The following is a 12,532-nucleotide window of genomic DNA, read 5'->3' as shown; positions in this document are numbered from 1 at the left end:
GTTACTACGGTAACCAAAACCGCGTTTAAACTGGGACTAAAAAGAAATTCTCAGAACTGACGGTTTCAAATTCATCAAATGTATTTTCTGTCATTTAAAAACACAAAACAATTGTAAATTCATTTGTAAGTTTATTGAAGCTTATATTTAGTTTTCCAAAGTTCAAACAGAACTGTAAATACAGTGTTTATTGCATGATCTGAATAAAGTTATGATGCTCCAACAGAGAAGTGAAAGTACACACAGTATTAGGGAGAAAAAAGACTTTGGTCAGAACAGATTCCCATCAGTTCGACCTCAAACACGTCCACTCTGAGATTCTTCAGTTAAAACAAAGAGAAATGAAAACAATAAAACAATTTTGTCCGATTTTTATAAAAATGGACAAAACAAATGCTGTTTTTGACAAAAGTATCATCACTTATCGGCTTAACCTAAAGAATAAAACTGAAAGTGCCACAAGTTACAACGAAATACATAGAAATCTGCTCTGATAAACAATAAAACATGAAAACGACTCTTAACACAGGCACATACGCCAACGACACGAGACGATCTGCGGTTTACAAAAAAAGACGACAGACTTGTTTGGTTCGATACAAATGTAAAGTTAAAGTGGGATTTTTCATCGAGCCTGGACCAAACAAAACCGCTCAGACTCTGGGGCGCTCAGTGCGGCTGGAACGTCTTGGCCATGTCGTCGAGCAGAGCCACGAGTTTGTGTTCCTCCAGAGTCGAGCTGCGAGTCCAGGCCAGCGGCAGGTGGGCGGGCACCATCACACGGTCTGTCAATCAAACACAGAAGCCTTAAACCAAAGTTCATCAGTTCACACATTATAATACAGTTGTTATTACACATTATAATACAGTTGTTATTACACATTATAATACAGTTGTTATTACACATTATAATACAGTTGTTATTACACATTATAATAGTTATTACACATTATAATACAGTTGTTATTACACATTATAATACAGTTGTTATTACACATTATAATACAGTTGTTATTACACATTATAATACAGTTATTACACATTATAATACAGTTGTTATTACACATTATAATACAGTTGTTATTACACATTATAATACAGTTGTTATTACACATTATAATACAGTTGTTACACATTATAATACAGTTGTTATTACACATTATAATACAGTTATTACACATTATAATACAGTTGTTATTACACATTATAATACAGTTGTTATTACACATTATAATACAGTTGTTATTACACATTATAATACAGTTATTACACATTATAATACAGTTGTTATTACACATTATAATACAGTTGTTATTACACATTATAATACAGTTGTTATTACACATTATAATACAGTTATTACACATTATAATACAGTTGTTATTACACATTATAATACAGTTGTTATTACACATTATAATACAGTTGTTACACATTATAATACAGTTGTTATTACACATAATACAGTTATTACACATTATAATACAGTTGTTATTACACATTATAATACAGTTATTACACGTTATAATAGTTATTAAATAGAATACGGTTATTACACACAAGTTATTAAACATAATACGGTTATAACACATATTACACATAATACAGTTATTACACATTATAATACAGTTATTACACATTATAATACAGTTATTACACACTATATTACAACTATTTTATCAGCTATTAGCTATTACACATAATACATTTATTACACATTATAATAGTTATTACACATGATATCACACTTGTTACACCTGATATTACACATGTGCAGATGTGTGCTCCAGTGGTGCAGGTTCCTCTGTGCGTCAGGTTCTTGTCTTTTATCAGGTACTTGTCTTTTGTCCCTGTGGGACATGCCTGAAACACCTCCCCAGGGAGGAGGCTGGAGGAGCAGCGGCTCTACTCTGAGCTCCTCTTGTGTGACTGAGCTCCTCCCCCTATCTCTAAGGGAGCGCCCAGCCACCCGGCGGAGGAAACTCATTTCGACCGCTTGTATCCGCGATCTTGTTCTTTCGGTCACTACCCAAAGCTCATGACCATAGGTGAGGTCAGAACGTAGAGCGACCGGTAAATCCAGAGCTTTGCCTTTGGACTCAGCTCCCTCTTTACCACAACGGTCGATGCAGCGACTGCACCGATCCACACGCTCTATCTGTCAATCACACAAAAACGCACAAACACAAGAAAAAAGTGTCTTGCCCAAGGACACAACAACAGTGTGCACTAGCGCCCCCTGTCAGTAAGAGCAACAGAAGAAGAAGAGAGCGTCCAATGAGAGCGTAGAAGACTCCCCAGCAGCCTCGTCCATAATGACTCTGATGAACTGTGGGCGGAGCTGCCGGACCCTCGACTGGAGATGACCTAAATGACCTAAATGGCCTAAGCCTCCTCCACATTCACGGAGCATTTAGTGTTTGTGTAGAAGATGAGACGGTGAAGGTCTAAATGTTAAAGTGTGTCTGAAATGAAGGCAGATTAGACCCCGGTGCCAGACCTTGGTAGAAGCGCCCGCTGGGGTTCTTGGCGGCGGCCTCAGACACGGCGAGCCACAGCACCGTGTCGGCGCCCTGCTCCGGCGAGCGCAGGCTGCTCTTCATCGAGCGGTGGAAGTCTGGCATCGCCGTGGCAACAGCTGCACAAACAGGAAGAGGTTTTCTCCACCAAAGATCACGACGTTCTTCAGTTTCATTTAGAGTTAAAACAGGAAGTTTATTCTGAAGGATCTGTGAATACTTCCCCTGGATATTTGCTCTTCAACCGTTAGCTGTAGGTGGTCAGGTGTAGGTCATTAGGTGTAGGTGGTCAGGTGTAGGTGGTCAGGTGTAGGTGGTCAGGTGTAGGTCATTAGGTGTAGGTGGTCAGGTGTAGGTCATTAGGTGTAGGTGGTTAGGTGTAGGTCATTAGGTGTAGGTGGTCAGGTGTAGGTGGTCAGGTGTAGGTCATTAGGTGTAGGTGGTCAGGTGTAGGTCATTAGGTGTAGGTGGTCAGGTGTAGGTGGTCAGGTGTAGGTCATTAGGTGTAGGTGGTCAGGAGTAGGTCATTAGGTGTAGGTGGTTAGGTGTAGGTCGTTAGGTGTAGGTGGTTAGGTGTAGGTCATTAGGTGTAGGTGGTTAGGTGTAGGTCATTAGGTGTAGGTGGTCAGGTGTAGGTCATTAGGTGTAGGTGGTTAGGTGTAGGTCATTAGGTGTAGGTGGTTAGGTGTAGGTCCTCAGGTGTAGGTCATTAGGTGTAGGTCATTAGGTGTAGGTGGTTAGGTGTAGGTCGTTAGGTGTAGGTGGTCAGGTGTAGGTCATTAGGTGTAGGTGGTTAGGTGTAGGTCATTAGGTGTAGGTGGTCAGGTGTAGGTCATTAGGTGTAGGTGGTTAGGTGTAGGTGGTCAGGTGTAGGTCATTAGGTGTAGGTGGTTAGGTGTAGGTGGTCAGGTGTGGGTCATTAGGTGTAGGTGGTCAGGTGTAGGTCATTAGGTGTAGGTGGTCAGGTGTAGGTCATTAGGTGTAGGTGGTTAGGTGTAGGTCATTAGGTGTAGGTGGTTAGGTGTAGGTCATTAGGTGTAGGTCATTAGGTGTAGGTGGGTAGGTGTAGGTCATTAGGTGTCGGTGGTTAGGTGTAGGTGGTCAGGTGTAGGTCATTAGGTGTAGGTGGTCAGGTGTAGGTCATTAGGTGTAGGTGGTTAGGTGTAGGTGGTCAGGTGTAGGTCATTAGGTGTAGGTGGTCAGGTGTAGGTCATTAGGTGTAGGTGGTTAGGTGTAGGTCATTAGGTGTAGGTGGTTAGGTGTAGGTCCTCAGGTGTAGGTCATTAGGTGTAGGTGGTTAGGTGTAGGTCATTAGGTGTAGGTCATTAGGTGTAGGTGGTTAGGTGTAGGTGGTCAGGTGTAGGTCATTAGGTGTAGGTGGTTAGGTGTAGGTGGTTAGGTGTAGGTCATTAGGAGTAGGTCATAGGTGTAGTTCATAGGTGTAGGTCATAGGTGTAGGTCATTAGGAGTAGGTCATAGGTGTAGTTCATAGGTGTAGTTCATAGGTGTAGGTCATAGGTGTAGGTCATTAGGTGTAGGTCATTAGGTGTAGGTGGTTAGGTGTAGGTCATTAGGTGTAGGTGGTTAGGTGTAGGTCCTCAGGTGTAGGTCATTAGGTGTAGGTCATTAGGTGTAGGTGGTTAGGTGTAGGTCGTTAGGTGTAGGTGGTCAGGTGTAGGTCATTAGGTGTAGGTGGTTAGGTGTAGGTCATTAGGTGTAGGTGGTCAGGTGTAGGTCATTAGGTGTAGGTGGTTAGGTGTAGGTGGTCAGGTGTAGGTCATTAGGTGTAGGTGGTTAGGTGTAGGTGGTCAGGTGTGGGTCATTAGGTGTAGGTGGTCAGGTGTAGGTCATTAGGTGTAGGTGGTCAGGTGTAGGTCATTAGGTGTAGGTGGTTAGGTGTAGGTCATTAGGTGTAGGTGGTTAGGTGTAGGTCATTAGGTGTAGGTGGTCAGGTGTAGGTCATTAGGTGTAGGTGGTTAGGTGTAGGTGGTCAGGTGTAGGTCATTAGGTGTAGGTGGTTAGGTGTAGGTGGTCAGGTGTGGGTCATTAGGTGTAGGTGGTCAGGTGTAGGTCATTAGGTGTAGGTGGTCAGGTGTAGGTCATTAGGTGTAGGTGGTTAGGTGTAGGTCATTAGGTGTAGGTGGTTAGGTGTAGGTCATTAGGTGTAGGTCATTAGGTGTAGGTGGGTAGGTGTAGGTCATTAGGTGTCGGTGGTTAGGTGTAGGTGGTCAGGTGTAGGTCATTAGGTGTAGGTGGTCAGGTGTAGGTCATTAGGTGTAGGTGGTTAGGTGTAGGTGGTCAGGTGTAGGTCATTAGGTGTAGGTGGTCAGGTGTAGGTCATTAGGTGTAGGTGGTTAGGTGTAGGTCATTAGGTGTAGGTGGTTAGGTGTAGGTCCTCAGGTGTAGGTCATTAGGTGTAGGTGGTTAGGTGTAGGTCATTAGGTGTAGGTCATTAGGTGTAGGTGGTTAGGTGTAGGTGGTCAGGTGTAGGTCATTAGGTGTAGGTGGTTAGGTGTAGGTGGTTAGGTGTAGGTCATTAGGAGTAGGTCATAGGTGTAGTTCATAGGTGTAGGTCATAGGTGTAGGTCATTAGGAGTAGGTCATAGGTGTAGTTCATAGGTGTAGTTCATAGGTGTAGGTCATAGGTGTAGGTCATTAGGTGTAGGTCATTAGGTGTAGGTCATTAGGTGGTGCATTACTCGGCGTGTCGACCCATCCCGGGTGCATCACAGAGAAGTGGACGGTGGGATGAGCTTTGGCCCATTGTTCTGTCAGAACCACCTGCTGCCTCTGAAAACACCACAGCAACGGGTCAGACACAAAGCAGCATGTTCAGTCCCTGACCCCCACCCTGACCCCCACCCTGACCTTCACTCTGACCCCCACCCTGACCCTCACTCTGACCCCCACCCTGACCCTCACTCTGACCCTCACTCTGACCCCCACCCTGACCCTCACACTGACCCTCACACTGACCCCCACCCTGACCCCCACCCTGACCCTCAGTCTGACCCTCAGTCTGACCCTCAGTCTGACCCTCACTCCGTCCCTCAGCCTCGGTCTGTGCTGGACACACTATTGTACATGTTAAATATCACAAGCAGTGACCACTCAGTGACCACTCAGAGTTTTTGTTTCAGATTCAATGTTCGATCTTTAAACTAAAACCAAGAACCTGGAGATCATCTGACCCTTATGTGTCCTGGACTAGATCATCTGACCCTTATGTGTCCTGGACTAGATCATCTGACCCTTATGTGTCCTGGACTAGATCATCTGACCCTTATGTGTCCTGGACTAGATCATCTGACCCTCATGTGTCCTGGACTAGATCATCTGACCCTTATGTGTCCTGGACTAGATCATCTGACCCTTATGTGTCCTGGACTAGATCATCTGACCCTTATGTGTCCTGGACTAGATCATCTGACCCTTATGTGTCCTGGACTAGATCATCTGACCCTTATGTGTCCTGGACTAGATCATCTGACCCTTATGTGTCCTGGACTAGATCATCTGACCCTCATGTGTCCTGAACTAGATCATCTGACCCTTATGTGTCCTGGACTAGATCATCTGACCCTTATGTGTCCTGGACTAGATCATCTGACCCTTATGTGTCCTGGACTAGATCATCTGACCCTTATGTGTCCTGGACTAGATCATCTGACCCTCATGTGTCCTGAACTAGATCATCTGACCCTTATGTGTCCTGGACTAGATCATCTGACCCTTATGTGTCCTGGACTAGATCATCTGACCCTTATGTGTCCTGGACTAGATCATCTGACCCTCATGTGTCCTGGACTAGATCATCTGACCCTTATGTGTCCTGGACTAGATCATCTGACCCTTATGTGTCCTGGACTAGATCATCTGACCCTTATGTGTCCTGGACTAGATCATCTGACCCTTATGTGTCCTGGACTAGATCATCTGACCCTCATGTGTCCTGAACTAGATCATCTGACCCTTATGTGTCCTGGACTAGATCATCTGACCCTTATGTGTCCTGGACTAGATCATCTGACCCTTATGTGTCCTGGACTAGATCATCTGACCCTCATGTGTCCTGGACTAGATCATCTGACCCTCATGTGTCCTGGACTAGATCATCTGACCCTTATGTGTCCTGGACTAGATCATCTGACCCTTATGTGTCCTGGACTAGATCATCTGACCCTCATGTGTCCTGGACTAGATCATCTGACCCTTATGTGTTCTCCACCCCTAACGATGTTCTGGACATTGAAAGCGTTTGACCTTGTGTTGGGCGTAGACCATGGGGCCGTCATAGCGCCCTCTGTCTGACTGGAGGTTCCCAATCCTCAGCTTCTGCACCAGCATCGCTCCAGAGGTCACCACGATCTGGAACAGACACAGGCCTCAGAGGTCACCGTGCACGAGAACCTGTGCTCAGAGGTCACCATGCACAAGAATCTGTGCTCAGAGGTCACCATGCACAAGAATCTGTGCTCAGAGGTCACCGTGCACAAGAATCTGTGCTCAGAGGTCACCGTGCACAAGAATCTGTGCTCAGAGGTCACCGTGCACAAGAATCTGTGCTCAGAGGTCACCGTGCACAAGAATCTGTGCTCAGAGGTCACCGTGCACAAGAATCTGTGCTCAGAGGTCACCGTGCACGAGAACCTTAGCTCAGAGGTCAACGTGCACAAGAATCTGTGCTCAGAGGTCACCGTGCACGAGAACATGTGCTCAGAGGTCACCATACACAAGAACCTGTGCTCAGAGGTCACCGTGCACGAGAACCTGTGCTCAGAGGTCACCATGCACAAGAATCTGTGCTCAGAGGTCACCGTGCACGAGAACCTATGCTCAGAGGTCACCATGCACGAGAACCTTTGCTCAGAGGTCAACATGCACAAGAATCTGTGCTCAGAGGTCACCATACACAAGAACCTATGCTCAAAGGTTACCGTGCAAGAGAACCTATGCTCAGAGGTCACCGTGCACGAGAACCTATGCTCAGAGGTCACCGTGCACGAGAACCTATACTCAGAGGTCACCATGCATGAGAACCTATGTTCAGAGGTCACCGTGCACGAGAACCTTAGCTCAGAGGTCACCATGCACAAGAACCTTAGCTCAGAGGTCACCGTGCACAAGAACCTATGCTCAGAGGTCACCATACATGAGAACCTATGCTCAGAGGTCACCGTGCACGAGAACCTTTGCTCAGAGGTCACCATACATGAGAACATATGCTCAGAGGTCACCGTGCACGAGAACCTTAGCTCAGAGGTCACCATGCACGAGAACTTTAGCTCAGAGGTCACCGTGCACGAGAAACCTATGCTCAGAGTTCACCGTGCACGAGAACCTATGCTCAGAGGTCACCATGCATGAGAACCTATGCTCAGAGGTCACCGTGCACGAGAACCTTTGCTCAGAGGTCACCATGCATGAGAACCTATGCTCAGAGGTCACCATGCATGAGAACCTATGCTCAGAGGTCACCGTGCACGAGAACCTATGCTCAGAGGTCACCGTGCACGAGAACCTATGCTCAGAGGTCACCATGCATGAGAACCTATGCTCAGAGGTCACCGTGCACAAGGACCTTAGCTCAGAGGTCACCATGCACGAGAACCTTAGCTCAGAGGTCACCGTGCACAAGAACCTTAGCTCAGAGGTCACCATGCATGAGAACCTATGCTCAGAGGTCACTGTGCACGAGAACCTTTGCTCAGAGGTCACCATGCATGAGAATCTATGCTCAGAAGTCACCGTGCACGAGAACCTTAGCTCAGAGGTCACCGTGCATGAGAACCTTAGCTCAGAGGTCACCGTGCACGAGAACCTATGCTCAGAGATCACCGTGCACGAGAACCTTTGCTCAGAGGTCACCGTGCACGAGAACCTTAGCTCAGAGGTCACCGTGCACGAGAACCTTTGCTCAGAGGTCACTATGCATGAGAACCTATGCTCAGAGGTCACCGTGCACGAGAACCTTTGCTCAGAGGTCACCGTGCACGAGAACCTTAGCTCAGAGGTCACCGTGCACAAGAAACTTAGCTCAGAGGTCACTGTGCACGAGAACCTTAGCTCAGAGGTCATCGTGCACGAGAACCTTAGCTCAGAGGTCACCGTGCACGAGAACCTTAGCTCAGAGGTCACCGTGCACAAGAACCTTAGCTCAGAGGTCACCATGCATGAGAACCTATGCTCAGAGGTCACTGTGCACGAGAACCTTAGCTCAGAGGTCACCGTGCATGAGAACCTTAGCTCAGAGGTCACCGTGCACGAGAACCTTTGCTCAGAGGTCACCGTGCACGAGAACCTTAGCTCAGAGGTCACCGTGCACGAGAACCTTTGCTCAGAGGTCACTATGCATGAGAACCTATGCTCAGAGGTCACCGTGCACGAGAACCTTTGCTCAGAGGTCACCGTGCACGAGAACCTTAGCTCAGAGGTCACCGTGCACAAGAACCTTAGCTCAGAGGTCACTGTGCACGAGAACCTTAGCTCAGAGGTCATCGTGCACGAGAACCTTAGCTCAGAGGTCACCGTGCACGAGAACCTTAGCTCAGAGGTCACCATGCACGAGAACCTTAGCTCAGAGGTCACCATGCATGAGAACCTATGCTCAGAGGTCACTGTGCACGAGAACCTTTGCTCAGAGGTCACTATGCATGAGAACCTATGCTCAGAGGTCACCGTGCACGAGAACCTATGCTCAGAGGTCACCGTGCACGAGAACCTTTGCTCAGAGGTCACCGTGCACGAGAACCTTTGCTCAGAGGTCACTATGCATGAGAACCTATGCTCAGAGGTCACCGTGCACGAAAACCTTTGCTCAGAGGTCACCGTGCACGAGAACCTTAGCTCAGAGGTCACCGTGCACGAGAACCTTAGCTCAGAGGTCACCGTGCACGAGAACCTTAGCTCAGAGGTCATCGTGCACGAGAACCTTAGCTCAGAGGTCACCATGCTTGAGAACCTATGCTCAGAGGTCACCATGCTTGAGAACCTATGCTCAGAGGTCACCGTGCACGAGAACCTTAGCTCAGAGGTCACCGTGCACGAGAACCTTAGCTCAGAGGTCACCGTGCACGAGAACCTTAGCTCAGAGGTCATCGTGCACGAGAACCTTAGCTCAGAGGTCACCGTGCACGAGAACCTTAGCTCAGAGGTCACCATGCATGAGAACCTATGCTCAGAGGTCACCGTGCACGAGAACCTTTGCTCAGAGGTCACCATGCATGAGAATCTATGCTCAGAGGTCACCGTGCACGAGAACCTTAGCTCAGAGGTCACCGTGCACGAGAACCTTAGCTCAGAGGTCACCGTGCACGAGAACCTATGCTCAGAGATCACCGTGCACGAGAACCTTTGCTCAGAGGTCACCGTGCACGAGAACCTTAGCTCAGAGGTCACCGTGCACGAGAACCTTTGCTCAGAGGTCACTATGCATGAGAACCTATGCTCAGAGGTCACCGTGCACGAGAACCTTTGCTCAGAGGTCACCGTGCACGAGAACCTTAGCTCAGAGGTCACCGTGCACGAGAACCTTAGCTCAGAGGTCACTGTGCACGAGAACCTTAGCTCAGAGGTCATCGTGCACGAGAACCTTAGCTCAGAGGTCACCGTGCACGAGAACCTTTGCTCAGAGGTCACCGTGCACGAGAACCTTTGCTCAGAGGTCACTATGCATGAGAACCTATGCTCAGAGGTCACCGTGCACGAAAACCTTTGCTCAGAGGTCACCGTGCACGAGAACCTTAGCTCAGAGGTCACCGTGCACGAGAACCTTAGCTCAGAGGTCACCGTGCACGAGAACCTTAGCTCAGAGGTCACCGTGCACGAGAATCTTTGCTCAGAGGTCACCATGCACGAGAACCTTAGCTCAGAGGTCACCGTGCACGAGAACCTATGCTCAGAGGTCACCGTGCACGGGAACCTTTGCTCAGAGGTCACCATGCACGAGAACCTTTGCTCAGAGGTCACCATACACAAGAACCTATGCTCAGAGGTCACCGTGCACGAGAACCTTTGCTCAGAGGTCACCGTGCACGAGAACCTTAGCTCAGAGGTCACCGTGCACGAGAACCTTAGCTCAGAGGTCACTGTGCACGAGAACCTTAGCTCAGAGGTCATCGTGCACGAGAACCTTAGCTCAGAGGTCACCGTGCACGAGAACCTTTGCTCAGAGGTCACCGTGCACGAGAACCTTTGCTCAGAGGTCACTATGCATGAGAACCTATGCTCAGAGGTCACCGTGCACGAAAACCTTAGCTCAGAGGTCACCGTGCACGAGAACCTTAGCTCAGAGGTCACCGTGCACGAGAACCTTAGCTCAGAGGTCACCGTGCACGAGAATCTTTGCTCAGAGGTCACCATGCACGAGAACCTTAGCTCAGAGGTCACCGTGCACGAACACCTTAGCTCAGAGGTCACCGTGCACGAGAACCTTAGCTCAGAGGTCACCGTGCACGAGAACCTTAGCTCAGAGGTCACCGTGCATGAGAACCTATGCTCAGAGGTCACCGTGCACGGGAACCTTTGCTCAGAGGTCACCGTGCACGAGAACCTTTGCTCAGAGGTCACCATACACAAGAACCTATGCTCAGAGGTCACCTACATCGCAGTAGAAAGTACAGATTCCTGCTCTCAAACGTGTGATTTACAGTATTTTCTGTTTGAGTCAAGTTCCTGACCCGTGAGTGACCACAGCAGGAACCGGCCCCAAGCTGTGGGATCCTGGAGCTTTGACACGCCTTTTACATTCACCCACCCATAGGGGGCGACGTTTGAACAGACCGTGCATCGGACTCAAACCCAACGGGAACGAGAAGGTCAATACTAAATAATAACAACTGTGTATTTTTCTGGGTATCTGTGTGAGGTCATGGAGGTCAAGAGGTCATGGAGGTCATGGAGATCAGGAGGTCATGGAGGTCATGGAGGTCATGGAGGTCAGGAGGTCATGGAGGTCATGGAGGTCAGGAGGTCAGGTCAGTCTCACCACTCGGGGGTCTGGGCTCTTCTCTATCAGAGGAATGAGGCTCTTGGTCAGGATGTAGACCCCTGGTGGAGCAAGAGAGAAGTACAACACAAATGTATCATTCACAATTGTACGAAACTTAGAGCTGCGTTTCAATAAGAACCTTTTGTGTCTTAAAAGTAAAAGTAAAGTACATTTGACTTCAATATTTATAATTTATGTGGCTCCGGCTGGGACACCTGTCTAAGGACAAGTGGAGATGTTCAGGTGTTGAGGTGGAGGTGTTGAGGTGGAGGTGTTCAGGTGGAGGTGTTCAGGTGTTGAGGTGGAGGTGTTGAGGTGGAGGTGTTGAGGTGTTCAGGTGGAGGTGTTCAGGTGGAGGTGTTCAGGTGGAGGTGTTGAGGTGTTCAGGTGGAGGTGTTCAGGTGTTGAGGTGGAGGTGTTGAGGTGGAGGTGTTGAGGTGGAGGTGTTCAGGTGTTGAGGTGGAGGTGTTGAGGTGGAGGTGTTGAGGTGTTCAGGTGGAGGTGTTCAGGTGTTGAGGTGGAGGTGTTCAGGTGGAGGTGTTCAGGTGTTGAGGTGGAGGTGTTGAGGTGTTCAGGTGGAGGTGTTCAGGTGTTGAGGTGGAGGTGTTCAGGTGGAGGTGTTCAGGTGTTGAGGTGGAGGTGTTGAGGTGGAGGTGTTCAGGACACTCACCCAGGACGTTGGTGGAGAAGCTCCTCTCGAGCCCCTCGGAGGTCGTCTCCCTCTGACTCATGATGACGCCGGCGTTATTGATCTGAACGTTTGAACCAGAAACGAGTTTAATGTGATTTTTGAGTTTGTGTTTGAACGTTTGACCCAGAACGACTTTCACGTCTGTCTCTGTCTCTGTCCCTGTCCCTGTCTCTGTCCCAGTCCCTGTCTCTGTCCCAGTCCCTGTCTCTGTCCCTGTCTCTCTCCTTGTCTCTGTCCCAGTCCCTGTCTCTGTCCCTGTCTCTGTCCCTGTCTCTGTCCCTGTCTCTGTCCCAGTCCCTGTCTCTGTCCCTGTCTATGTCTCTGTCCCTGTCC

At 48.6% G+C, this 12,532-nt stretch overlaps 1 protein-coding gene across 1 annotated transcript; it reads right to left on the bottom strand.

Moving 5' to 3' along the window:
- Positions 1-661: 661 nt before the first annotated feature.
- LOC140371830 (dehydrogenase/reductase SDR family member 12-like) lies at positions 662-12,263 on the bottom strand. Its single transcript, XM_072459044.1, has 6 exons — positions 12,179-12,263; positions 11,506-11,567; positions 6,783-6,887; positions 5,219-5,309; positions 2,501-2,638; positions 662-785 (listed from the first exon to the last, which is right to left on the bottom strand). Exons 1-6 carry the CDS (start codon positions 12,237-12,239, stop codon positions 670-672), a joined length of 573 nt encoding a protein of 190 aa, XP_072315145.1. The 5' UTR covers positions 12,240-12,263; the 3' UTR covers positions 662-669.
- Positions 12,264-12,532: the final 269 nt, after the last annotated feature.

Source organism: Eucyclogobius newberryi, unplaced genomic scaffold (assembly GCF_026437365.1).
Source record: "Eucyclogobius newberryi isolate DKJ021-1_F unplaced genomic scaffold, fEucNew1.0.hap1 SCAF_10, whole genome shotgun sequence".
Classification (NCBI taxonomy): domain Eukaryota; kingdom Metazoa; phylum Chordata; class Actinopteri; order Gobiiformes; family Gobiidae; genus Eucyclogobius; species Eucyclogobius newberryi.
This window is presented reverse-complemented; position numbering and strand designations above follow the sequence as displayed.

Bases quoted from the DNA above. Each gene is read 5' to 3' on its own strand.
- LOC140371830 (XM_072459044.1), bottom strand. From the start codon at position 12,239: ATGAGTCAGAGGGAGACGACCTCCGAGGGGCTCGAGAGGAGCTTCTCC. The intron at 11,568-12,178 runs GTGAGTGTCCTG...TTGCTCCACCAG, and splicing joins CTTCTCCACCAACGTCCTGG to GGGTCTACATCCTGACCAAG. The intron at 2,639-5,218 runs GTAATGCACCAC...CTGTTTGTGCAG, and splicing joins GGGATGGGTCGACACGCCGA to CTGTTGCCACGGCGATGCCA.